The sequence below is a fragment of the Osmerus eperlanus genome, chromosome 8, assembly GCF_963692335.1.
Source record: "Osmerus eperlanus chromosome 8, fOsmEpe2.1, whole genome shotgun sequence".
Lineage (NCBI taxonomy): Eukaryota > Metazoa > Chordata > Actinopteri > Osmeriformes > Osmeridae > Osmerus > Osmerus eperlanus.
The window spans coordinates 14,071,547-14,099,411 of NC_085025.1; the positions used below are offsets into that span (position 1 = coordinate 14,071,547).

Here is a 27,865-nt window from a genome sequence, read left to right on the forward strand (position 1 = left end):
ACTCGAAATTGCTTTCTCAACAAAACCCAATGGTTGGTAATTTTGGTGGTTGGCATTTTTCACTCATAATCCAAGCTCCAATTTGCGTGCTAGAACGTCTCTATCACGTTGTATCCATGCGTCGTTGCTAACGTGTGCTGACGTAGTGACGTAGGCTAGCACTGGTACCCTTCGTTGACAGAAGACACTTTTTGCCACAAAAACGTTGTAACCTCCTAAACTGTGCAACGGAGTGTAAATAAAAATACAAGCAACTCAATCGCTACCAAGACGAAACTTTTGACACCTAGGTTGTCTATGTAGTCCAAATATTGACTGAGGCTTAGGGGGGCAAAAATAAATAATAACTAGAAACGGCTGTTCCTGCGAAACAGCAGTGAGAATGCTGAAAACCTGAATGGGGATAGCTGACCATGCTAAAAAAAGCTGAAAATAGTGAAAATTTAGTAGAAAGTTATAAGCTGAAGCTTCAAAGCAACCGAAAGGTATTTTTGAAAGGGGCTGGAGTAGCATTCCAACAATGATTTGAAATGATTTACCATTACTTTAAAAGGGAGAATAATTTGCACAAAAACCTTAATAGTATAAAAGTGAGAAATTAGAAAATACCCGCAAGCTGAAATGATTTTCAAAAATGTGTGAGTCACACAAAAGAGGCAGTGTGGAAGCTGAACTGCATCATCTTAACAAAGCTAATAGCTAAAATAGCCTACAATGTGGGAGAAGCTGAAAGCTGAACTGTTAAACAGAAGAAGAAGTAGGCTAGCTAGTCGTAACAAGAATATTATAATTTTAACAGATTAAATTATAGTTGGGATAGTATTAGCAGTAGCAGATGTAGCCTATGCGTTTACTCGGCTTTCTTAGTTGGATTCAATGTGTTGATGGAATGAAACATACAGCAGTAGGGCCGATACAGGAAGACACGGCGACACTTTGTTGCAGAAGGATGATGGTGCAAGTTTTGTCCGTGGAGCATACAACGATTAATAAAAATGAATAATGTAGACGCGTGTATTGAGTAATCACATAACTAATTACACATGTAAACGGAGTAATCGTATTATTGGCATAAACCGACAATTGCTAGTAATCGTGTTTCTCATGGTCAAGTAAACGTACCAATCACCTGTGTGAGAGACTGAGTGGTGCGTGTCTGTCGTTACGGTGATGGTGCAGCTATGATTGCTAACGCGCTGAGGGCAGAGAATAAGAGAAATGTAGCTAGAATCCACACCTCAAACAAGATAACCTAGACGCAAAACTGTACGTCCAATCCAAAATATAAGGATATTTTCCGAGACCCAAGACTCTGCCGAAACCAGAGATATTCTTTATATGTCTGCAGTCAGAAATACGACTCTACCTGCAGTTTCAAAAACGTGTTCCTTTTGCTTTCCTGGTGCTTGTTTGTTTGGTTGCCACGGTGATGGCGCAGCTGTGATAGCTAACGAGCTAGGCAGAGAGAAAAACGAACATTTACCTAGCATCCACACCTCAAACAAGTTGACCTAGACGCAAAACTATACGTCCAATCCAAAATATAAAGATATTTTCCGAGACACAAGACTCTGCCGAAACCAGAGATGTCCTTTATATGTCTGTGCGGTCAGAAATACGACTCTATCGGCAGTTTCAAAATCTTGTTCCTTCTTGCTTTCTCTGACTGATTTTACTCACCTCTCCATTGAAGTTAGTGAGAGAATTTGAAAGGCTGCTCTCGCTTCAAGGCTCATAGCTGAAAATCTGTAAATGTGAGCTCTTTAGTAGTTACATTGGCTGAAAGAGGACAATTTTTCCTACATTTTAAGGTATAACTTGTTTCTGTAAGTTAAACTATATGAACGTTAGAGGAATTTGTTTGACAAATTAGTTGAATATCAGAAAAAGAGCAGCCAGCAGAGTGTGCCACTCTGCTTGCTGCTCATTCATAAAAATCAAGAAGGAGCAAACATTTTAATGTATTTCAAACTGTCATAATTCAAAATTGTCTGAACATTTGAAAAAGCTGAATCATTTGGGAATAGCTGAATGTCTTGTGAACATTTTAAAGGTTGAATGGTGTCTCTAGCTGAAAGTAAGCTGAAGTAGTTACGTTTGAAAGAGGAGGAAGCTTTTTAATGATTTGAAAGGATTTACCATTACTTTTAATGGGAGAATAATTTGCACAAAAACCTTAATGTCTTAAAAAGTATAAAAGTGAGAAATACCAAAAGTCATAGCCATCATCTCCTGAAGGAGCTGAACGTTTTGATACAAAAGTTGTAGGAATCGGTTAAAGTATGCAGAACGAGTTAAAGGCCAAAAAACGGCGGAAGAACTGAGAAGTTGAAAAGCAATAGTGAGAATGCTTAACAGCATTCTCACAAATATATATGTGAGAGAACAAAGGTTGTGCTCTCGCCGAAGGCTTGAGCACACCCAAAAATGTCACTGCTCAGACCAGCTTGTAGACGGTTTCCCAAGACGGCATGTTTAATTTGTCTGTTTCTTATTTATATCAAATCAAATCAAAATGTATTTGTATAGCCCTTTTTACACGCAAGAAGGTCACAGAGGGTTTCATACACCCATAGAACTGCCCCTCAACCAACCTAAACCCTCAAGGAAGACAAGGAAAAACTCCCAGAAAAACTCACTGGAGGAGAAAAAATTGAAGAAACCTTGGGAGGAGCAATTCAGTGAGGGATCCCCTCCTCCAGAGACGGTTGGTGAAAGAGAGGAGCAGAACACAGGCTTAACATAGTCATACAGCAGGGAAGTGTCAATGGGTTTTGAAACACCAAAATCCATTGTTCAACTTGCCCGTCATGGAGACTGGTTTCCGGTTGGCGACCAGGTCCAGCGTTGGCAGACCGACGACCAGGCAGGTGCTGACAGCTCAAACCCCCCACACCACAGGGGATGTGTGGAGGGGGGACAGAGAGAGGAGAGCAGGGATTAGAGAATGCCAGGAGCAGCTAACAGTTACAGTCATATTAGAATGATATCCCCACCGGTCAAGGGTGGACTAGAGCAGCAATTTATCAGAGCAAAAAAGGGTATTTGATGCAGTCCTATAGACACTAAGACAACGCCAGCCCCCCTCGGTTGGAACATGAAATCTGTTCCAGGGGAGAGAACTCTAAGATAAGTTATACTTATACGAATAAGGATGAGAATGCCCCGTCCCCCGTCGTCACCTACTAGTAACAGAAACTATAACAGTAACAATATACAGTAACAGGTTTACTTTATTTGTAAAATTTAGATTGGGCAACATGAACATATAGAAGCTTTAATTGTAATTTAAAAGTTACATGTGATACATATACAGACAAACACACACATCAGGTTTACATAGAAAGTACATACACACATACTTTAGCAGTCATAGGACGCTTAGCAGTCATAGAATTGACTAAACAATAACGTTTTTAACCTAATTAAACCCAAATTAATTAATTTTGGGAACCACCAGATAGCCGGCATCTTGAGATCTAAGTGTCCTTACGGGGTGATGGGGTGCAAAGAGACCAGAGAGGTAAAGTGGTGCCAATCCATGCAGAGATTTGTAGGTTAGTAATATAACTTTAAAATCAGCTCTGGCTTGGATAGGGAGCCAGTGTAAAGAGACGAGAGTCGATGTTATGTGATCAAACTTTCTGGTTCTAGTCAATAGTCTAGCAGCAGCATTTTGCACCCGCTTTAAATTTTTTAAGTAGGTAATTGGGAGGCCAGAGAACAACACATTGCAGTAGTCCAGTCGGGATGTAAAAAATGCATGTATTAGTTTTTCAGCATCATCCTTTGAGAGGAATTTTCGTATTTTGGCTATGTTACGTAGATGGAAAAATTCAGTTCTGGTAATTTGCTTAATATGGTACTCAAACGAAAGGTCTGGGTCCATTGTGACTCCTAGATTTTTTACCAGCTGGCTTTGAGAGACAGCATTGTATAAACAAACAATCAATTTTGTTGTTCTTGCACTTTTTGTATAGTATTCGTCTGCAGCTACTGAACCTGTCAATATCAAATTTTATTAAATGTGGATTATATGAATAAGGTGTTATATTTTACTATATTTTCTCAAAACATGTATTACATTTCATTTTACAATTGGGGGGGGATACATGTAATTTTCTATCACTTGCCAATTATTCAAAGTGTAAAAGATTTATAAAGCATCAATAAAACATCGACATACGGAAAAACGGAACTGAATGTCAGCTTCTATATTTGTATCCAAAAATTAGTTACAAGTCGTTGTCAGTGGATACACATTTCCTTTGTACGGTCTAACTTAGTACAAAGAACTGCACATACAATAAAGCCTGCCTGTTTACAGTAATCCCCTGGTATAGAGCAAACTTTGGCCCTGCTCTACAGCAGGGCCAAAGTGTAGCCATTCACTCTTGCATCAGAGCGTGAAAGGAAATAAGTATCTCAGACAGCAGTTCTGATCCCTGGGTGACGGACAACGGTTGATCAGGATCAGGAACGTCGAGGCTGAAGATGAAGGGCGGCTGTTTGAAGAACGTCCTGCACTGTAAACCTTTGATGTAAATTTACAGCTAAAATCTCACAGTATCTTACTGTTTTAATGTTATACAGGATCATACTGTAAGTGGCAATGCATTCTGGGAGAAAATAATGATATTACAGCACCATCTCCATAATGTTGCAGATTACAGGACTTTACTGTTAATCGCAGTGCATCTCGGGAAAATAAAGAAAAAAGCGGGAATTACTCTTTGAATTTGAACATATTTATTTTTCTGACCAGTCTATTTCAAGACATGCAGCACATTTCGCTGTTGCTACTCTTTCCAAATTATGCTTTAAGGGAAAATATGTGTGATTAGCAGCTAATAATTAGTGAGAAAATATTTAGCATATAACAGGACTATATCTTACGGCAAAGAGTCTATTATTTGTATGAGTGTGTGCGTGTGTGTGTGTGGGGGGGGGGGGGGGGGGGAAGGACACGAGAGATCCGTGACACTTTTTCTCACGGTGACTTTTTCTCACGGACTCAGTCGGTGATGCGCAGTCTCTGAGAAGGAAAGCGCATGGACAGTAGCAGCTGCAGCAAGAGGACGCGATTCAGCGGTTTTTTCAACATTTATGTAAGTTTCAAAATCTTTTTGTTTGCCTGCATGCCTTGAAATGTTATTACTGTAGTATAGTTTTATCGATTTATTTTTTGTCATAAATGGCAGCAGATCACTCAGTAACATTAACGTTAAGCTAGCTAGCTAGTAAAGTTAAGCATCAGTTGATGTTGTTAGCTAATGTTAGTTGACAGGTCACGGTCACTAACATTACCACTAACACAATTAGTTAGCTAGCTACCGTTAGAAGATTTTCCTCAATGAGCCTAACGTTATACTGTACAGACATTTTGGCGTTCTTTAAAAATAAAACCTAAAAATCCTCAACCCAAAATTTGTATTTTTCAAAAACACTTTTGGCGGACTTTTTTTTAACGAACATTTGAAACGGTTCTATTGTAAACTGGGTAGCTTCATATTTGCTCCTTTTCCCATCTTAAACTAACTTTAGTTAACAGACCTTTTTCTTCTTTTTTTAGCTAACGAACATTTCAAAATGTTCCTTTGTCAACTTTGTGGTCATGACTGACACAAAATTTGCATTTGTTCGGCATATGAAAATTCACAGAAATGTCCCTAACCTATCCTTTAGATGTGCCCTACCTAATTGTAAGCGTACATTCAGAAACATAACTGTTTTCAAAACTCATGTATATAGAGATCACCCAGATAAAAATAAGAGGCCATCTGGTAACGTTAATGCTACAAGTCATTTTGTCGGCCATGAAACAATACTGTCTTGTCATGTGGATTTTTGCACCGTCAAGTGTGACAATATTTCAAATTTGTTCTCTCATTTAAAGAGCCATATTAGAGAAGGCAAGTCAGTTTCTTGTCCACATACAAACTGTGATAAAATATTCTCTGTGGTGTCTACATTTTCATCACATTTGTCAAGGATGCACAAAAAAAGTACAGTAGGAGGTGTTGCAAGCCATCTGACTTCAGAAACAGGAGCAAATATTCAGATGGAGTGTGTCAGTGAGCAGGTCGAAGGCTTGAGTGAACAGACAGAAGTCATGGGTAGGCAGGCAGACATGTTGGCTGGCAAGGATAATGATGACACAGAGGGGGAGCATTCAGAGGTTTTTCTTGAACATGTAGATGAGTCAATTTTCTTGAACAGTTTGGCATTGTTTTATCTTAAACTGCAGGCAAAGCTGTTATTACCATCTTCAGTCATACAGTGCATTATTGAGGATATCCAGGGCATACATGATATCAGCCAATCTAATGTATTCCATAAGCTTGTGTAACAGACGTGGTCTTGCAAGCTCCGTCAGAGGTATCGGGCAAATCGTCCCGCACTGGGTTCGAACTTACCACCTCTGGCTTCCCAAGCGCCACCACTACCAACTACGCCAACGAAAAGCTAGCTATTCATTGATGCGGGTGGCCTGTTACATACCTGAGGAGTGAGTTTCACCGATACACATCGGCTACATTTGCAGAGAAGCTGGTTGCCCGGGGAATCTCAAAGGGGGATATTAACAACATTTTAGATATCCTCAAATCCGAAGACCTATTCCGGGAATGCAACTCTGGTACATTAAAAACTGATAAAAGAAGAAAAACAGTTTTCAAAAATCAGTTCAGATATGTTGAACCAGTTCCTCTCTGTCTGGGTCAGAATGAGTCAGGAAAAGAATGCTTTGCCCAGTATGTGCCTGTGAAAGAGACACTCAAGTCACTTTTCCAGTGTGAATCAGTCAGGCAACAGGTTTATTCACATAAGGAGCAGGTGTGTTCCTCAGCTCAGCCGAAAGATACACTGGAGAATGTGTGGGATGGTACCAATGTGACAGAGCATGCATTATTTAAATCCGATGCTAACTCCTTGGGCCTCATACTATATCAGGATGCCTTTGAGGTTGCAAATCCACTAGGCTCGGAGAAAAAGAAGCATAAGATACTTGCTGTTTACTTTACACTGGCCGATATTGCTCCCCACAACCGGTCAAGTATGGATCAAATGCAGCTGGTTTTATTATGTAGAGAGCAGGATTTTAAGTACTTTGGCCAAGACAAAGTATTTAGCTCACTTGTAACAGATCTAAAAGATCTAGAGGAAAATGGTGTGGCTAAATCGGCTGGCCTAACTCAGAGAAAATCGGAAAGCAGAATGGGCCTAGAAAGTTGTAATCAGTGCATCTCTTATTTAGATAGCCACATCAATAAAAAACAGGGTTTTCTGCAGTGCATTATAGTAAAGGCTGTCATGACCTAACAAACCATGGGCTATAGGGGAAAATACACTGACGGAAAGTCATCAGGGTTTGTATTTGTTGGGTAAAGCCACAATGCCATAGATAAAACTAATATTTTGTTTAGCCATACGTATGAAGACATAGAATCAAATCGTGTGGATATGTAAATAAATTCAGATCAAATTAATTTATGTACAGTGAAATCATATTGTTGCCATTTCTATTAACTATTCATATTTTTTTTCAGGTCCAACTTTGCTGACTGATCAGCGCTGGTTTGTGAGCGTGGAGGGCCAGGTTGTCAGTGAGGGAGTGTCCTTTGTGCTGGGGCTTGCTGTTCTGATGTCAACGTACTACAACTTTAACCTGCAATACCAGGACAATGCTGCATGCTCATTGGAGTTCATTCAGAGGTAGGATATTTCCCACACATATTACACACCTGGATTGACTTTTTATTGATTAAGTGCTCCAAGATTAGAATTTCAGTAGCTAAAGCTGCTGATGTACTACAAGCATATACATTTACTAAAATGTAAAAAATAATAAAAATACTTAGGGGTTTGACATCTTTTCGCGACACTAAATCTGGATTGGGTGAAACCAGACCAAAACCATAGGTCTGCTTGTGCGCAGCTCATTTGGTGTACAATGTGCAGCACACAATAGGCTGCTTTACCGTAAGTACCTATCGTCACCCGTCATGCTGTAGCGGCAGCCCTGTAACTATATGCACAACCAGAGCAACGTCATAGGAAGTCTCTGAACAGATTCACGCCCACTTTTAGGGGAAAACAATCCCGCGTTCCCCATAGACGACAACAGCGTAACGACAGAGGAAATGTAAATCACTCCAAACTTTTACTTTAAACAAACCGTTTTGAATTAATAACTATGCTGAAAGGTTGCTGAGTAGTTTGTTGCACAAACAACACATCCAAAAACTCTGGTCTTTGATTTGTCCTCTTGCCATGTCCTAAAGTAGATCCTGATAGATTTGGCTTTGGCTCCAGGCTATAGACCGGACCGGCTCCAGGCTATAGACTAGACAGGCTCCAGGCTATAGGCCAGACCAGCGGCGTTCAAACTTAGTTTATTAAGGTATCGTGCTCAGGTTCAGGCAAGGTCACAATATAAACATTAGACGTGTATAAAACAAACCATCTGTTTAACAAGAAATAAATCCACACACATTTGTCAAAATTGCATCAAATTGCATTGACTTCTATGGGACCGTCTGTTTTCTATCCCCCAAAAGGGGGCGCGGCATTGAGTTTTAGCGAAGTACCCGTATGTGCCGGTTGTGCGTATACCGTCAAGCAGCATTGTTACATTTTGTGACATTTCAAAATAAAATAATATTTTTCCTCATTAAAGTTTTCTAAAATAATACTATAAAAACACAGCTCTTATGTTCATGAAATGTTCTCCACAAATACAGGATGAAAAAAGTCAACTTATAATAAAATAATTGTATTAAGCTTTAAAATATTTTTTTCCTTTGGAATGTGTAGTTATACATTGGTATAAATAATATACCGTTTTTAAACTTGTTTAGTAGCTGAATACTACTTACTATAATACTAAAAAAAATACAAATTAAGCTGTAGCTCCTTTAACACTGAAAGTCTATATGTTCTCCTACAAAATTAACCGTTTCTTCACTAACCTAAAGCATTTGTGTTGTTATGTTGTCATTTAGGATCTGCATGGGGATTAATCCTGAGAGAGGATCAAAGGCATACAGTGGACAGCAGAAAAACTGGAAAGATGGTCCAGAAGAAACCATCAACAGTGAACCCGCATGTCTGCACCCTAATCAGGAAGCTCAACGACTTCAAGTGGGACTTTGTTTGATCTTTTCTCATTGTTTTAAGCGCAGATACCATTTGTCTTTCATCAGTGAACAATATATGCCGATAAAGGGCCAATACTCATTTTGTGTTGTTTAGTTTAGTTATATACAGCAGTTTCCCTGTTTGTAGTGTATTGGGATTGTGACTGGCTATTAGGGGTGGTACGGTTCACAAAACCCACGGTTCGGTACAGCAGTAAGAGGTTAGTGACCATTAACAGTGTACTGACAAACCGAGCGCTACACACATGCTCCGAACCGAGACTAGCGAACCGAGCGGTTCGGGTGTTTTTTCATGAACCGTACCACCCCTACTGGCTATATAATAGTGTGTGTATAATAATCTGCCTCAGATGATTTAGATCGAAAATGATAGACACATTTTCCATTGCACGTAGACGAGTGCCTTTGTTTTTTTCTTCTGGTGCGTATGTTCAACGTCACAAACACGCCGCAAAACGGGTGTTAACTTTTTCTGCTACGGCTTTGATACAGTTCACAAAACTGCAAACTCTGATGTACGTATACTCACATGATATTTACAGTATAAATAAAGAGTTAATTAGATTTTGAATCTTGCCTTTTTTTCATTGTTATTTAGGACTGATATTTTTCTGTAGTCTTCCCTAAGGTAGAGTTTAAAGCTGCAATTTTTTGAGATTTTTATAATATAATACACAAGTGTATAAATGTAAAACAAATTCAATAATATGTTTATTTACAGTAATTTAAAAAAACATGAACATATTTTTAGATTTTCAGATTTACAGTGTAATATTGGCAGCTGCCAGTAAAATACAGTAAATTCAAATAATACAGTAAGAAACTGTATGTCTATTTACAGTAAAGCATCTTAAATTTAAAATACAGTATGCCTACAGTAAATAAACAGTAGTTTACTGGCGAAGCTGCTGCCAGTATATTACTGTAAATTTATATAATACAGTTAGTAACTGTATACCTGTTTACAGTTAAGTACTGTAGTTTTGAAATACAGTATTCTTACTGTAAATAAACAGTAGTTTACTGGCGAAGCTGCTGCCAGTATATTACTGTAAATTCATATAATACAGTTAGTGACTGTATACTTGTTTACAGTTAAGTACTGTAGTTTTGAAATACAGTAAGATTACTGTAAATAAACAGTAGTTTACTGGCGAAGCTGCTGCCAGTATATTACTGTAAATTCATATAATACAGTTAGTGACTGTATACCTGTTTACAGTTAAGTACTGTAGTTTTGAAATACAGTATGATTACTGTAAATAAACAGTAGTTTACTGGCGAAGCTGCTGCCAGTATATTACTGTAAATTTACAGTAAAAAGTTTTACAGTGTGGTGATCTCCACTGGGTTCCTGCTGCTCTTCAGTGCTACAGGAAGTCTCCTCAACCTGCAGGTGTGTCTATCTCCTGATGTCAGCAGCAGGAGAGCCTGGCCACAGCAGGCTTTCTGTGGCCGATGAGGTCAAAGGTTGTGTTGACAGTAAACGTGCATGTGCGACGTGCGTACAGAACAAATGACTAAGTGACTGATAAAGGTGATTGATTAATGCTGTCTTACTCTGAAGAACTATGTCTGAAAGGCTCTTGTTCTGGCGAAATGTTCTGAAGGTGTTTTTTTCATTTTCAGTTTTACGGTTCCAGAGCAGTCTGAACGCAGAGGACGGACTTGGCGTGGCATCAGCCAGCGTTCAGTTTGCCTCCATCATCCTGTCCTCCATGTTCCTCACTCCCCTGGTCATCCACTACCTGGGCTGCAAGTGGACCATTCCCCACAGGCTCCCCACAGTGTACATGACGTTGCAGCCCTGCATGGGCTGCAACGTCCTTTTCCCAGGATGGTAAAACCTCACAGGGGCAAAGATGATCCATGATATGAATACATCACTAGCCTGTTCAAGTCCTTAGAGTTTGCGCTCAGGTCTGTGTGGGAACTGATTAAAGGATGTTATGTCATTGTCACCAGAGGAACGTGAAACCCCATTATCAAGCAGGGGTATTTGACCATCTCTCTCTCCATCTCTCTCACTCTTTCTTTGTCAATTTCTTTGTCGATATCTCTCTCGCTGCCCACACCCACCCTCTCTGTGTCCCCATCAGGGAGACCCTGATCCCCTCCTCGGTGGTCCTGGGTGCTGGCCGTGCTCCTGGTGGCTGTGTTTCTGGACAACGTCAGCAGGGAGGACAACCCTGCAGCCACGAGGAGCAGGAGGCAGCTGGAGGGGACGAGCAGCGAGGAGGACAAGGAGAAGGTGAGGAGCGAGAAGGAGGAGGAAGAGGTGAGGAACATCCAAAAGTCCTTCTGCAGCACCTTCCTGGCCACCTTCAGACAGCTGGGAGACCGGAGGCAGGTCCTCCTCCTCCCAGTCACCTCCTACATCGGCCTGCACCTGGGCTTCCTCAACGGAGAGTATACCAACGTGAGTGTGTTTATGCACGTGAAAGACTATAGAGATTATATGCTGGAATTCTCATGTCAGCCTGCAACAGCATGACTTGAACTGAGGTCAAAGTGTGGAATCTCCACATAACTTGTCCTACACATACTGAATGTTTACCCCCATGTGTGTGTAGTTTCTCTCATGAGTATGTAACCTGTGCGTTGGGGATCCATTTTGTGGGCTACGTGCTGATCTGTTTTGGCACCACCAGCTCTTCTCCTACCTCTTTGGGCGCCTGTCTCAGTATACAGGCAGAGTGGCACTCTTTACTTTAGGTAGGATACCAGATACAGCACAGAGAGGAAGTGACAGAAAGAGAATGAGTAAAAGAGAGTGAGTTAGTGAGTAAGAGAGAGAGGACTTTAAATCCTGTAAAGAGACTTCGGGGCTCAACATTAACATTTTTTGGCACTGGTTTGAAACTTACTGGCCCCAAGACAATTTTTACTGTCCCCCCCTCCAAAAGTTGTAATTTATCATTGTTACTACAAAACCAAAGACTTATAAGTTGTGTTATTCTGTTAACATGTTTAACCATTTATTAAACACATCCTGGATATAAAAAGAACAAAAATGAAATCACATGTGATTTTCATGTGAAATGTGTCACTAGAAATTTCTAGTGATAAAAAATTAAAAGGTAATAGTCAGCAAAACAATTGACTTTTAACCTCAAACATGACGTGCTCTCGAGTCTCTTCCCTGCTGAGAGCCATCTCTGCACAACTCTGTCTGGCTGAAACTGAAACGTCTGGTCCCTCAATGCTAATATATAAAAGCTTCCATAGCATTTCATCAGTATGATACTAAGTATGCTACCCAAGTCGACACCATTCTTCTGCTACAGTTCAATAGCCCGGGGGAACGAGGCGAACGGCTGGCCCGTCTTAATTACGTGATATGCCGTTGTTATAAGTCGTGCAATAACACGATGGGCATCTACATTTACATTCCTGACCAGCATGGTCAACGGCCTGGAAGATGGACTGTCAACCATCCGCTTAGCTGTCACGCAAACCAGGTGCTGTCTGCTAGCATGGCTGGTCAGGGATTGTTTTAGAAAATTGTCGGTGCCTGTGTAAAAAGATCCACTTTTGTCTGCTTTAGACGGGAACATACAACAGACGACACAGTGCATCTTCGTTCCATAAAAAAAGTTGCTTCCGTTTAAGCTCGTAGCTCTACTTTGCTGAGAGTCAAGTGGCTAAGCGGTTAGGGAGTCGGACTCGTACTCTGAAGGTTGCCAGTTCGATTCCCCGCCGTGTCAAATGACGTTGTGTCCTTGGGCAAGGCACTTCACCCTACTTGCCTTGGGGGGAATGTCCCTGTACTTACTGTAAGTCGCTCTGGATAAGAGCGTCTGCTAAATGACTAAATGTAGTGTAAATCTTCACTTTATTGTCTCCGCCAGTTGTTAAAAAATGTATCAAGATTAGAGAATTACAATTTGACAACCACTCGTCACTCACTACTCAACTCTTGATTTGCCAACTGTGCACCCCACAAGCTGCAAAGTTATTTATGCATTTAGCAGATAGCAAAACATATGAAGGATGTTAACTTTTACAATGGGATTTTTTTTTTCAATCAATAATTTGCAGTGGCCCGATCGGGCCAGTGAGTTGCTAGTTTAACTGTCCCGACGTTACTTTTTACTGGCCCTGGGCCATCGTTATTGTCGAGCCCTGGACTTGTAAGATGTTTAGGCCATGTTGTGATGCTCTTCTCTCTCTTCTCTCCTCTCCTCCAGCTGCTGTCACCAACCTGTCCTGTATCCTGGCTCTGTTGTTCTGGAAGCTTCACCCAGACCAGCTTCCTGTCTTCTTTGTGTTTCCTGCTCTCTGGGGGCCTGGCAGACGCTGTGTGGCAGACTCAGACCAACGGTGAGAGGAACACAGGACTCTGTCTTCACACACTCCAAACAGACTATACCCTCCATAGAGAACACACTACATCTAGAACTTTCACCTTGATGATCGGCACCTAAAAGTTGCGATGACACTAGGCCATAACCATCGTGCTCTCTGTCTCCAGTCCTCTATGGAGTTCTCTTCCACGGCCACATGGAGGCAGCGTTTGCTAACTACCGACTCTGGGAGGCAGTCGGGTACGTGATTGCCTAATCCTCCAGCCGCTTCCTGTGTGTGGACGTGAAGCTGTACATCCTGCTGTCAGCCCTGCTTCTGTCTGTGAGCCTGTGTTTCACTGTGGAGTATGGGGAGTACAGTACACGACCTATGTATTACTGTATTAATGTAATAATATACATTACTGTATTTCTATTACTGTAAACGCACATACATTCTACTGCTCAGTAATGAGTATTGCACAATGCATTTGCAGATAATTCTGTGAGCTTTACTTCATAACTCTGTCAGCTCAGCCATGCCAGTCTTTCAGCGAGCGCCAGGCTGTCCTGGTGTCCGACTCAAGCTAGCCGCTATCTGAGCTAAAGGTGGACCGTGGTGACCTCCAAACACCAAGTAAAAAAGGATCTCCAAACATACTCCTACATGCTTATTGCAAATAATATCACAAAATGGCCAAAGGGATGTGGGTATGCAGTTTATTAAATGAAGCAGACTTCTAGATGTGAATAGAAATGTTAAGTGAGGTCTGGCTGTGAAAGTCAGCAGCCATCCAGATCTCCCAGCAGCTCCTGGATGATTCCCTCCAGCCGGCTGAAGAGCACAGCTGATAGGACGTCAGCTTGGCTGAAGGTTGACTCGTCCAGATCTAAGATGCTGTCTAGCAACTTCATTAGCTGGACCTGAGATCAGTGAGACACAATGAGACGTTATTCGACACATAGATCCAGAACATAAAAGTAAACAGAACCAGCTTGACCATGAGACAGGTTATACATTTGTGTACCTGAAGGACTTCCTGGAACATTTTGGCACAGGGCTGCCATCCAGTTGGAGGAGTTAGGATTGGCTCCAGCACCTTGAAAAGGTGATCAAGAAATCCCTGTTCCTTGGGGTCAGAAGTTTGCCATTAGCAAAGTTACAATGAATTATTCAACATCTTAAAACTCTAAAGTCTTCAAAGCTTTTCTCTTTTCTCAGTACAACTTACGTTTTGTGGAGGCAAGGCAGCATTGTTTTTCATCACTCCCAGGATGATGAAATCATACACAATATCCAGGAAGTTGGTGTGATGGATCTGCAGGAACCAAACACAGGCAAAGCTGACATGGGCTGCACAAAGCAATGCACAACAATGTCTGAACAGAATGTACCTTATTGACGTTTAATTAAACATGATAAATCAATATGTAAAAGTCAGTTATTTTTATCAATGTCATCGCTTACATTAACAGAGGCCAGCTCCCTCTCTATCCCAGCCCTGTGGGCGGGATCTTCAATGTAGCTCACCAGGCGGTTGAACGATGTGCTGATGGAACTAACATCCTAGATTATAGACAACAATATAATCATTACGTTCATCAATGGGCCATCAAAGTCTCTGTTGTACTAAGATGCCTGGTCCTTACCGCCTGGTTGAGCTGGACCAGCCCTGAAAGAATCATCCTTCCTGCAACTAGCAGGAAGTTTTTTGTGGTGTCCTGGGTCAGGAGTGACTGTAACACAAGGTCATCTCAAGTTGAAAATCTAGATTTCTGGATATTGATTTCTGTATGTTCCTGCATGCTTACATACATTAGATCGATAAACTCACGTGAAATCCCTCACGAAGGGCCACAATTTTATTGGTCAAGTCCTGGACCTGTTTCTCCTGTAGATATGTCCTGTAACCACCACAACAAACATCTCAGTTCATGTTGTGCTTTCAAAATGGCATCTGAATCTATTATGAACATATTGTGCAATAAAGTGTGAGTGTATTTGGACTAACATGAGGCGGGAAGCATCTCTGTTCCCAGGGGGTGGAGCCTGATGTGACTCCTCCCCCTCAGCGTGTTCATATCCAGACTCCTCCTTCTGAACCCTCTCCTCCTCCTCAGGCTCCTGCTGCACAATAGTGGACAAGATAAGTAGTCCTCCCCCACCTTCAAACTTCCAGAAGGTCTAATCCCCTCAACCATATCAACATACTGTAGGATGTCTCAAATCTTTATCAAGATAAAGGACTTAGGATTCTACAGTCAGAGAGGGAAGGATCTGATTGTACCTGGGGCTGGAAGGGATGCTCTGGGGGGGAAGGAGGGCCGTGGTTGTGGCTGCTAGCCTGCCCAGCATGACTGTGGCTGTGGTGATGTCTGGGGCCAGGGGCATGGCCTGGTCTGGGGGTGTTCCTGGGGCCACTGCTGGCTCCCTGGGAGTGCTGGTGGCCGTGGGCATGGTTGTGTCTGTGTCCAGACCCGCTGGCATGGCCTGGTCCAGAGGCATGCTGGGAGTCGTGGCTGTTACCATGGCCGTGGGTGTGTCCGGGAAGATGGGAGTAGAAGCTCTGAGTGTTGGTCCGGCTGGAAGGAAACACTTGGCCACAGGGATCCACATAAACCCCTGAATGTTCCCATGTCACTCTCTGCTCCTGTTTTGAATACAAGAACACTCATTTAGAAACAGACTTGTTCAGGGATCGAACAGAAAATATTGTTCAAGTTTAACAGCCACTCACCAGAAAACCATCAAACTGGGTGAAGTGGGTGTTTTGCTTGCAGCTGGAAGACATGTATTTCTCTACAGCAGCTCCTACCAGCTACAGTCAAGAAGAAAATAACACTTTAATAAGGATTATCTTGTCATAATTATACAATAAAATGTATTTATAGTATTCATGCATATATAAATGTAATAAATGAAGGAATAACTTACCTTAACTCCTGTGATGTACTTGGTGACAGATTTGTAAACTGGAGCACCCTTCACCAATGAAAAAGTTGAACATTAAGTTATACTTTCTTGACAACTTTTTTGAAAATAAATGTTCTATGGGTTGCTATGACAGAGTATAACGTTAATAACAAGCAAACACATTACCTGGTGATCCACTCTGGTCCTCTCAACCAGATCACTCCACCACAGTTGAGTGGTTGGGCCTCGGGTCATCCATATATGATGAGTCTTCACCAAGAATTGCTACACAGTCCAAACACAGCTGAGTCAGGTCACATGTCTGCATGCATTTACGTTAGGGATGTTCTTCAATGAGTCTATCAACCTCTCCTTAATAAACTGTTGACATTCATCCCTATCATACTGTCATTGGGTGTGCTCAAGCCTTCGGCGAGAGCACAACCTTTGTTCTCTCACATATATATTTATTATTGTTTATTTTCGCCCCCCTAAAACTCAGTCAATATTTGGCCTACATACACAACAGCGGTGTCAAAAGGTTCGTCTTGGTAGCGATTGCGTTGCTTCTATTGGAATTTACGTTCCGTTGCATGGTTTGGGCTTAAGTGAAGTTTTTGTGGCGAAAAGTGAAGCTAACGGTGGCTAATTTGCTAGCCACAGTCACTGACGTTACTAACGTCACTAACGTCACGAAAACACGCGTGACTACCTGTAGCAGAACATTCGTTTCGCATCTGTTAACTTGGGGGATAGCTAGGCTAACTATAGCTTTACTGCAAGGCAGCTGCAGAAACGCCACAAGCAAAGCGGCCAGGGTGATAACTATTTACTCATTTTACTTTGTGATGTGAAACACTATTATGAAATGTAATGTACAATATTAGCTGATATTATTAAGGAAGTAGGCCCACATCTACTTTCGGAAACGGTAGTCTACTATTTCACTGAAGCATTAGCATGACATTAGCCTCTGTTGCCCGGGCAACACATACTACAGTGGTCTATGATGTATCTGTTTTCAATCGTTAAAATAAACATTCCTCACATATACATTTTCGTTGTAGGATTTATTATGACATTAGATTACAAGTAAACGATTTGTGGGTGAAATTATCATTACCTGTGGTTTCAATCCAGTGTATCACTGCAACGCTGTAGCCTACGCGAGACACACAACAAAAACATCTAACATACACAGCTGTTTAGGAAGTCAAACGGCGACAGAACATGTTCGGCACTCCCCTTACTTAAATCAAAAGTCTATCTAACTACTAACCTGAACTTCATTGCCACAGCCTAAACTTTGTCAATCTGTTCATGAAAATAATTAATTTCAGCCTAAACCGTACAACGGAACGTTTAATCGAATTCAACCAACGCAATCGCTACCGAGACGAACACAGCAGTAGTCTAGTACTGTACCGTAGTAGTAGAATTTACCGGGGCAGCTTCTCCACACAGGGCTATATCGCATTTTGCGTTGTTACCTTACAATGATCGCTACCAGTGAGCTTTTTATGAATGAGCGATTTTCAACTAAATAAATGGCAAGCTTATTTACGTTTTGGGGGGCATATTTTCAGTTAGCAGATGGTACTGTTTGAATCGCGATTCCATCTTCTATGGAAGCAAATCGTTACCAAAATTCAAATGCAAATGCATTTGCATTTTAAGAATGTGGCTGCATTATTTGACTCATAAATGAAATTAGTAATCAATCATCCTATTTGCATTTTAATTTTCTTCTTCAAGAGTGCTCAATCTTTCACTTAATTAAAATGAAAAAGAAATAGACATTTGAGATTTAATTTTCAAAACATGCCCCAGCAAATAGATACCAAAATTCAATTTGAAATGTAAAATTTGAAAATTAAAATGCATTTCCAGAAATGCATTTTTATTTTAAGAATGTGGCTGCAAAATCCTGACCACAATTCAAATTCAAATGCATTTCCAGAAATGCATTTTCATTTTCAAGAACGTGGCTGCAAAATCGTGACCACAATTCAAATTCAAATGCATTTCCAGAAATGCATTTTCATTTTAAGAACGTGGCTGCAAAATCGTGACCACAATTCAAATTCAAATGCATTTCCAGAAATGCATTTTCATTTTAAGAACGTGGCTGTAAAATCGTGACTACAATTCAAATTCAAATGCATTTGCAGAAATGCAAAATGAACGAAAAAGCATTCTGAGCGGCGCAGCAGAGTGACGTCAGTAGCCGCTCTTCTTCAGCTCCCTGCTGACCGAGCTACCCATCTTGTTCGGTAGGGAGCGGTGTGCACATCTGCATTGCAATTACATTGCAAATGTGCCGGGAAATTGATTGAATTGCCGGGTCTTTAGAGCAGCGTTCCCCAACCGGTGCCCACCGGTCCGCGGACCGGTACCGGTCCGTGGGTCATTTCGTACCGGGCCGCACAAAAAAGAATTAATAACATTATTTCCTTTTAATTGATTATCAGAGTCTTAAAGACGTTTTATTCTGAAAAATGACCTCATTCTCTCCTTCTCCGCGGGCCTTTTCCCCTGAGCAAAAAAGCTCTGCAAAGACGTGTGTTTACTCATTTTTTAGCAAGTTTGTGGGCTTTATTGAACGGTATCATGCGCGATTTGCTTCCATAATCTTCTACTGCCGGGTAACGTCGTAGAATAATCTTCAAAGGGGGTTCTTTATTAATGAATGAATGCAATGAGTAGGCTAAATGCATGAAAATATCACGAGAAGGGAAAAACTTAAAAGGACGTTTAAGTCATAGAGATTAGGTCCATTTGTACACCGGTCTGCCAAATGTATTTTTTTTGATTCAACGATGAGGCTGCCTCTTGCAGGGGAAATGAGAAGACATCCATTTCATTCTACACATCACTCGTATTTTCAGTTGTAAATGAGCAGCAAAAAAAAAATGCTTTTAAATCTATGTAATCTTTATAAATAATAAGTATGTATTTTTATATAAAATACAGAAATATCAGTTGTAAAAATGTCATTAAAAAACGGACCCCTGTCCAACCGACGCAAGCAAGCACACCCTACAATTTCCCCAGAAATTGTACCCTCTCTAGTTTTAGTAGCCATAGTGATGAGATCCCATTCACACTGACCTCAAAGTGGGTCCTGAAAGAGAACTGAAATGTAAACTGGTTACAGTCGTCTCCCAGCACCAGTGGACCAGACTCTGGAAGGCCCTGCAGACATCGATCACTCAAGTTTACAAGTCACTCTTTTACAATCAGTATCAGACATGATTTAGCTGAAAAGGCTCTGATCAAATGAGTATACTCTCAAAATCTACTTTCTGTACTTTCTTTTCTATCAGACAGCTTTTGAGTGGTTGTGTTGAGATATATAGAAGATAATAGTGACCTGGAACAGGACCACAGGCCCACAGTACAAGGGTCTCCATGGCAACAGCTGCTGCTCATCCTCACTGGCTTCCTGGACACACAACAACATCGGGGATTGGGAGGAAATGGATACATCATTCAGAAAAGCCACATGCTGAGAGTTAAAAGTGCAATCCTTCATTTCTGTAAATGTGTTAATTGTATTGAAACATGCAGTGTTGCTTACAGAGAACAGAACCACTGGCCCACAGTATAAAGGACTGTATCTCCATGGAAGCAGCTGTCCGCTTGTCTCACTTACCCCCTATAACAGTAAACAAAAAGGGAATGGATACAATATTTCATTCAGAAAAGCCAAATGCTGCGAGTTCAATCCTTGATTTCTATAAATGTGTTAATTGGATTGAAACATGCAGTGTTGCTTACAGAGAACAGAACCACTGGTCCACAGTATAAAGGACTGTATCTCCATGGAAGCAGCTGTCCGCTTGTCTCACTGACCCCCTATAACACAGAAAAGTCAAGCCTTCAGAGAAAAATCTACATACGTTATCAGATGATCAGGTGAAGGGACTGGATTCTCACCCTGTAGATGGTGACAGGGCCACAGTACAGTGGACTGTACATAAAAAGCATGAGCTTGCCATTCTCCTCGTTAATAGCCTGCCAAGACACATAGAACATGTAAAGTTCTGACATACCACTGCCAATCAATTTTCTAAATTTATTTTTCAGAGTAGGGAATTGTGTGAAAGCAAAAATGTCACTTTACTTGAGGTGTTTCAGCTGTTGAGACGTCCTGACTATCAGAAGTAATGGGAAGATCATCTTGAGGTGGATTAAAGAACAAACACGGTGTTAGTAATGAAGTAAACCAATATACAGTGAGGGTCAAAGTCATAGTTGAATTGTAGTTTTAATTGAGACAATATAGACATCTTGGAAACAAGTCACATGAACACTCTAGGTGTTAATTGACACAGAAATGTGTTGTCTAATAACCTATACCTTCAAGAAAATAAATACTTTCCTGTTGTGGATTTGTTAGGGTTATAAATTAAATGTTTCCCAAGTCATGTGAGCTGTATATCATTAGTTTACTCAGATTTTAAAATATTTTTTTAACACAGTTATCTTGATACCTTCCTCAGGTGTGGGTCTGCAGTACCACTGATAGATATAAACAGCCCCAACTGCTGTTAAGGCCACTCCGGCACTCCACACTAAAGGGTGTATACGGTTGCACCCAAACTTGGGTAGCATCTTGCTGAGAATCATTTTCAAGTCCTGATCATTTCACCATCTCCAAAAACATGTTCATCAAGTGTTCAAACGCATCTGACTGATTAGTAACTTGTATGTGTCTTGTGCCAGAATTCCATTCCAGTCCATTCCGATTTCTATGGTTATTCTTATGACATCATAGTGGGCCTAGTAGATCAAAGCAACTCTGGTGTGGGTTAATATTACTAACATGCAGTCTATCCATACTAGTCCACTGTGTCATGGAGATTGTCCATTTTGTTGTTTAGACCCACCATTATAAAACACAGATGCCCTGGAACACATTCAACCAGGGTAGACTGGGAGCAGCACAGTCAGTCTCAGTACAGTACAGCCTGAACAAGGTGGTGTGTGGTTCTACGCTACTGCGGCTGTTGTAGGAACCTGAGATAGGAAACAGCACTTCATTTACCAACCCAATAGCCCTGGATTCCCCCCCCCCCCCCCCCCAATGATCAGCTTTCAGGGCTTGTGTTCAGGTTAGATATTGATCAGATAAACACAGCTACGTGTTCTCCCCAGGAAAACGGATTGGCGGGCCAGGCCTTTGAAAGGAGCAGTTAAGAAGTTATATCCACCAGCCGTCTCACTAAAGGCTGATAGCAGACAGTGTCGGCAAAGTGATGCGTGTCTAACTAGAGAGGGTACAATTTCTGTGGAAATTGTGAGGTGTGCTTGCTCAGTTGCAGATGGGTGCGTTTTTTTAACTTACATTTTACAAGTAATATTTAGGTAATTTAAATAGGTATGCATACTTATTATTTATGAAGATTGCATAGATTTAAAACCATACATTTGTTGCTGCTCATTTACAATTCCAAATACTAAGTGACGTCGTAGCAACCCAGGGGCCTTGAAGGCATGATTTACAATGAAATAGGACTCAGAGACATTTAGCGTTGACATAAATTGTCCTTTAATGACGGATGTCAGGGTAAGGGTAGTGGGACAAACTTTTAATCAGGATTCTTCCCGTCCGGCGTCTGTTGGTCTTCATGGGGTTTGGTCTTGTGGGGGTTATCTCATCAGTTCAGTATGTAGGCTACATTTATAGAAAATCAACTTAAATAACAACATTTAGCAACAACAACATTTAGCCTAATGCATTAAAAAATTATGAACAATGATTTGATACACACCATAGTCGTTAAATGTATGGCTATGGTAGTTTGTGATTTCAAATGTTTAGGCATCAGGCATAAGCCTATATCTCAATCTAAATTATCCAAGTATAATTATCATAGCTATATAATTGTTAACAGTAGCCTACAATTGCAAAACGAACCTAAAATCCATATCCTCCATTTTCCCGACACAAAAACCATGTTAAAAAGTTAGGTTACTGGATAATGTATTGATTAATAGTAGGCTATTTATATTAAACTATGTCAAAAAAAACAATTTTGATGTTTTTACAGGGTGTCTGTTTTTTAATCAATGAAGTAAAGGTCTAAATAAGGACCTCGACCTACGTAGCCTATCGTTCACGTCAATCATGGCGTGTCATTTTATTTTGATGAAGCGGTGGATGAGAGCTGTCATAGTACACGGCTTAAAGGGAACATTCTTTCTGGAAGAAGTCATGTGGCCGTGTGCATTGCTTTTGCCGTGGTGGATTGTATGATCCATGTTTTACCTCTCGGGCTGCTTAAGAATAGGGTGCACGCGCAATTAGCTTGACTACTTAAATCTGACTTGAATTAGTAGGAGTGCGTGAGCTGAAATTGGCCTTTATGGAACCGCTTTAGCCCCACTTGACTAATTAAACTAATTCAAGTCAGGTTTGGGACTTTAAGTCCAACTTTTTTGAGCGGCCTTTATGGAACAGGCCTCTGAATAGGTGAGTTCCACTTCATGCAGCGCCGGCGTCGCCTGCATGAAGTGCAGTCATTTGCAATCATTTAGCCTACTCATATTGCATTAATTTATTAGAACCCCTTTTGAAACTATTAACAACGTTGTCCCCGGCATCTCAGATAGAATCGCGATTCAAACAGTGAAACAGTACCATCTGCTAACTGAAAACATGCCAAGAAAACGTAAATAAGTTTAACATTTATTTAGGGGAAAATGACTAATTCCAAAAAAGTTTACTGGAAGCAATCATTGTCAGTAACAACGCAAAATACAACCGTTTGGTCCAAGTTTGTGTTCCAGGTTGAGGTGGTTCACGATCTGTTACTCACAGATCATTTCTGGAAAAAAGAATCATGCTAATTATAACAAGGTCAAAATGAATGATTCAAGTAATTACAGGGGTATATGTTTCTTTCAGGGGCATCAATACAGTACATGCTCTATGCTCGATTAATTTACTTAAATGGCTTTAAATAAAAGCCATCTAACATAAAAATGTGTAGAAATCCATAAATACCAACAAACTACAATCTTAATGTTTGTTTTACCTGGGATTGGGAGCAACAGTGGAAACGCACGTCATTGAGAGATGTGTGGTCGAGCAGCCAACTCTTGTACTCGTCCATCTTGGTTTCAATGCCGCAGATGCCCCCATTGCGACATTCCTGGCTCCAGGTGCCGTATTCTCCCCACTCATTGCCGTTACCCTCCAGAACTGGGTCGCTGCTGCAGCGGAATTTGATGTTATTGACGGCAGTGTCGTCATCAAATATGCCCCGGTGTGGCTCCACACGCAGCTGGAAGGAGACGAGTGTTCCCGTGGGGCAATACTGAGGGCTCGACCAGTCACCATAGCTGGAGACAATGAGTAAAATGGGGAAGGGAGAGGGGGGGAAAAGGTAAATGAGCTAAAAGAGATCATGAGGGAGCATGGAACAGACAAAGGGTGCTCTTTTGGTGAATTACCGGGGATATACAGGTAAAGTTACTCAAGTTTCCTCAATTCTCATATCTTAACAACATTTTTACAAAGAAATTACATGATCAGACAGAAGCCTGACCTGTACCCTACATTTAAACTACTCACACAAGGCAGAAGGCTAAAGTTTACAAAGAAGTTTAACAAGTCCGTAAGAGCTAAAGTGTTATCTTACTATCCAATGTGAGACTCGATTGTATGAAGGTAGCGCCTGTCCTCGGCTTTGGCACAAATGAGACGAATGCCATTGAGGGAAGTGTCATCACTAGAATATTGATGAGGTTGCACCTGAAAGAGAGTAGATAGACACATGCTAGCATGAAATTAACCCAAATAGTAGTGTGGGTTACTTCTATGCACAACTGTATTGATTCCAAAACTGACAAACATTTGAACCAAACTCTCACAAACTTGCAATTTGTAAATTGACACACACACACAATACATAGTTTTTACCCTCAGACTGAACCCAACAGCATAGAACGTGTCAGGACACATCTCAGGCCATTTCCACTTCCCAAACTTCTCTCCATTGGACACGGTAAGCACAGATGAGTAGGGTCTGCTACTGTATGCCGTGCCTGCACGCTCTACGGACGTAATCTCCACAGATGCAGAGAGGCCAGGGGACAACGTAGCAAGGACCACAGCAATTGGGAGAAAGATGGCCATGTTTACAGTCTCTCAGCCTGAAGACACCGAAAGCCAACTGAGAACTGATATCTCTTATAGCTTGACCTGGCCTAATGTGGCCTCCACATTGTAAATAATTAACATATAAATAACAGTCTTTTTACCAGCATGGGTAGTAGAACAGGGGGGTATTCCAGTAAGCAAGTTCAACAAACTGAACCTAACCCTGGTCTCTGACTTGATTTACTGTAAAATGGGAATCCTTGATTTTTCGGTTCCAGTAAAGCTGATATGAACTAGAGAGCAAGGCCGTAGCCATAGAGTCAACATTGGGGTGGGGGGGACGAAATACAAATTTGAGGGAATGCAGACATCCCAACCTGCAAAAACTCATTTCAGGGAGGTGGCTCTTTTTGAGCTGGGTGTAGCTTGGCCTGCCTGGTGGGGGTGTTGTTATCTATATGTTAATTATTTACAGTCTTGTGAACCAGCATGGGTAGTAGACCAGGGGAGTATTTCAGAAAGCGAGTTCAACAAACTGTGAACCTAACCTGAGTTGATTTACCGTATTCTTTGGAAATAAAACCGCGGCTTGTACACTGATTTTATAGTTTTCTTGTGGTTGTACGGCTTATATTTCGAAGCGGCGTATAGCCTGTTTTTAGAACAAAAAAGTGGCTTTGTCCCAAGATCTCTACAGACCGCCCTTACAAAAAAAGTATATTAAAGTATACTATAAGTGTACTAAAAAATGGATAGTACACTTTTAGTTCACTTTTGATATACTTTTAAGAAGTATGCTTAGAAAATAGTTCACTTTTGATATACTTTTAAGAAGTATACTTAGAAAATAGTTCACTTTTGATATACTTTTAAGTATACTTAGAAAATAGTATACATTTCTTCTGGAGTAGGATGTAGGCTACGTTTTCTTTTATTATACATCAAAAACAGTCAAAATACTTTTAAAGTACATTACAAGTTACATTTTTTAGATCCATCTTGTATATTCTAATTATTCATGTCTATGCATTGCACATTGAAACTTTTTTGTTACTGAAACTGTAACCTTAATTTTGAAGGAGCCCTATACTCTATACAATACAAATAATTATCAATTGGAGTGTTAATGGAAAAAACTACTTGAGAAAGAAGCAGACAGAAGGGTTGCATTATGCATTTGAAGGTTATACTGTCAAACTGACTGAAGAACAAAATAACAACGTGAAAAAATGAAGATAGCGTGGCTCATTGGCTGGTCAATTCCCATGATGCAAGGCATGACGTTGTGTCCTTGGGCAAGGCACTTCACCCTACTTGCCTCGGGGGAATGTCCCTGTACTTACTGTAAGTCGCTCTGGATAAGAGCGTCTGCTAAATGGCTAAATGTAAATGTAGTAAATGGACATTTATTAAGTTTACTTCTTGAAGTACTTACATTAATTAAAAGTGCACTTGAAAGTATTCCAAAGTATATTTTGAAGTACTTTAGGAAGTATACTTCATAAACTAAAAGTGCATTACACAGGCTACTTTACAGTATTCAAAAGTAAACTTCAAATACATTATAAGTGTACTTTGTACTAAATGACCTAAAAAGTGGGCCAATTCAGTTTACTTAGTACAAAAATAGTATATAAATAAGTACACTGCTAGTATACTTTAGGTACCATGATAATAGTATACTTTTTATACTTAAGTATACTTACAAATTAAACTTGAAATATACGTATTTTTTGTAAGGGCGTGCAGCTAATTTAATGGTCAACACTGGAATGGGGGCTTATTGAAAGAGGAATTATTTACCGTGTCGTCTCAGTTACACTATCAGGGCTTAGAAATACAGTGACTTGCTAAAGTAGGCAAATGGCTAGTAGAACATTTCATAATAATTTCAGTAAATCAAACAGCTGCAAGACCCAGTGAAATGTTATATACAGCTAGCAAACCAACGTTAGCTAGCATCGCTAACGACAATTCAACTTCGGTAGGCTATTCTCAGGATTTGCAAGCTAGCTAAACTTATACTCTATCTAAAATAATTTTGTAGACATAAGAATGTATTTTGACACGCATGGACATACTATCCACAACCGAAGTGGCATGCTGTAGCCTAATATCGCCTATAGCCTACTCGTGCATTGCTTGGTATCAATGGGCCTCATTCACCAATATCTTCCTAAGTTATTTCTTAAATTTGTTCTTAAGAACATTTGGTGAATGAGGCCCATTGTTCCCGTATCAAAACAAGACATTGACAGACATTTACATTTAGCAGACGCTCTTATCCAGAGCGACTTACAGTAAGTACACGGACATTCCCCCGAGGCAAGTAGGGTGAAGTGCCTTGCCCAAGGACACAACGTCATTATGCACTGCCGGGAATCGAACCAGCGACCTTCTGATAACTAGCCCGATTCTCTAACCGCTCAGCCACCTGACTCCCCAGAGAGACAGACGAACAGGTCTGGCAATACTGTCTCATTGCTAGTCATATGTTGATAAGTGTCAAGATGTGATTTGTTTGGTTGTCCTACAGATAATCGTTTGGTATAAAGGGAATTGTGAAGCATTATTCTGTGGATTCTTCCTCTCTTGAGGTCTTCTCCTCAGCTCTGACACAGGGCTCTCAAGTGTCACGCATGTGTCACTCATTTTGGTCTTTTGTCACGCACTCCCGCCACACATCGTATTTCTCACGCGGAAAAACTTTTTATATTTAATATGCCGCAGCACCCAACCAAAATTTCTCTGGCCGCGCCTCTCTCACTATGGAACCGGCAGGAATCAAGCGCGTCTCCCCTGGAGTTCTTAGTCGAGCCTGCCACTTACCACCCAATCAAAAAAAAGAAAAGGTCTACACAATAGCTAATCAGAAAATAGCACTATTGCTCAAGCAGCCCTAAAAAAAAAAATCAGCACCCCTAAAATTAATAATAATAAAAAAGTTCATGAAGGGACATTGTTAGTTTTTTCATTCATTCAATATTTTGCATAATAATACATATAGGCCTAAATGTATGAATTGCTATCCAGTGAAATTAGGGATTTATAGGCATGCAAACTCTTCACCTTTTTGAAACCAAAATAACCTACGTTCGTGGCCGTGGCCAACACAGCATTTTACCCGTGCTTCCCAACTTTACAACTGGCTCTGGAACCAATGCTATACAAAAAATGTCTTTATGGTTAAAAGAACATGACAATGTTTACAAGAGCACAGATTCTACATAGATCTAGCCTCTTAATTTTGCTCTCGAAGTGCACCAGATTCATGCGTTTAACTCTTTTCTTCCGGGGGAGCATGCCCCCGGACCCCCCTAGAGGGTCGGGGGTTCGCCGTATCCTTCTCACCTTTTTCATCCTTGACCTGTTTGCATGCCTGTTATTAGCAAGGGGG

The 27,865-nt window shown here is 40.8% G+C and overlaps 3 protein-coding genes, 1 long non-coding RNA gene and 1 pseudogene across 4 annotated transcripts in view; 2 read left to right on the plus strand and 3 right to left on the minus strand.

Moving 5' to 3' along the window:
• The window catches only part of LOC134024909 (caspase-1-like), a 94,882-nt gene that overhangs the window by 33,287 nt on the left and 33,730 nt on the right, over nucleotides 1-27,865 (plus strand). The gene's annotated exons all lie outside the window — the stretch shown is intronic.
• Nucleotides 4,485-14,035, plus strand: LOC134025228 (protein unc-93 homolog A-like; annotated as a pseudogene).
• LOC134024581 (uncharacterized) lies at nucleotides 14,151-14,571 on the minus strand. The gene is made up of 2 exons (XR_009930900.1): nucleotides 14,473-14,571; nucleotides 14,151-14,368 (listed from the first exon to the last, which is right to left on the minus strand). It is a non-coding gene; the product is annotated as an uncharacterized LOC134024581 (long non-coding RNA).
• On the minus strand, nucleotides 14,644-21,027 carry LOC134025229 (uncharacterized). The gene is made up of 15 exons (XM_062468126.1): nucleotides 21,013-21,027; nucleotides 20,298-20,375; nucleotides 20,139-20,216; nucleotides 20,014-20,016; nucleotides 19,732-19,803; nucleotides 19,470-19,553; nucleotides 16,545-16,643; nucleotides 16,380-16,427; nucleotides 16,183-16,263; nucleotides 15,733-16,095; nucleotides 15,457-15,572; nucleotides 15,280-15,349; nucleotides 15,095-15,181; nucleotides 14,913-15,011; nucleotides 14,644-14,763 (listed from the first exon to the last, which is right to left on the minus strand). The coding sequence occupies exons 1-15, from the start codon at nucleotides 21,025-21,027 to the stop codon at nucleotides 14,644-14,646; spliced, it is 1,413 nt and encodes a 470-aa protein (XP_062324110.1).
• Nucleotides 23,041-24,514, minus strand: LOC134024982 (vitelline membrane outer layer protein 1 homolog). The gene is made up of 4 exons (XM_062467754.1): nucleotides 24,289-24,514; nucleotides 24,008-24,120; nucleotides 23,402-23,708; nucleotides 23,041-23,191 (listed from the first exon to the last, which is right to left on the minus strand). The coding sequence occupies exons 1-4, from the start codon at nucleotides 24,502-24,504 to the stop codon at nucleotides 23,186-23,188; spliced, it is 642 nt and encodes a 213-aa protein (XP_062323738.1). The 5' UTR covers nucleotides 24,505-24,514; the 3' UTR covers nucleotides 23,041-23,185.

Excerpts from the sequence above, each read along its gene's own strand:
- LOC134024982 (XM_062467754.1), bottom strand. The coding sequence starts at position 24,504 with ATGGCCATCTTTCTCCCAATTGCTGTGGTCCTTGCTACGTTGTCCCCT. Across the intron at positions 24,121-24,288 it reads CTGTTGGGTTCAGTCTGAGG|GTGCAACCTCATCAATATTC; the intron begins GTAAAAACTATG and ends ACTCTCTTTCAG. Across the intron at positions 23,709-24,007 it reads ATCGAGTCTCACATTGGATA|CTATGGTGACTGGTCGAGCC; the intron begins GTAAGATAACAC and ends CATTGTCTCCAG.
- LOC134025229 (XM_062468126.1), bottom strand. Across the intron at positions 16,644-19,469 it reads CTTTCAGGACCCACTTTGAG|CAATTCTTGGTGAAGACTCA; the intron begins GTCAGTGTGAAT and ends TGGACTGTGTAG. Across the intron at positions 15,012-15,094 it reads TGGTCCAGCTCAACCAGGCG|GATGTTAGTTCCATCAGCAC; the intron begins GTAAGGACCAGG and ends TCTATAATCTAG.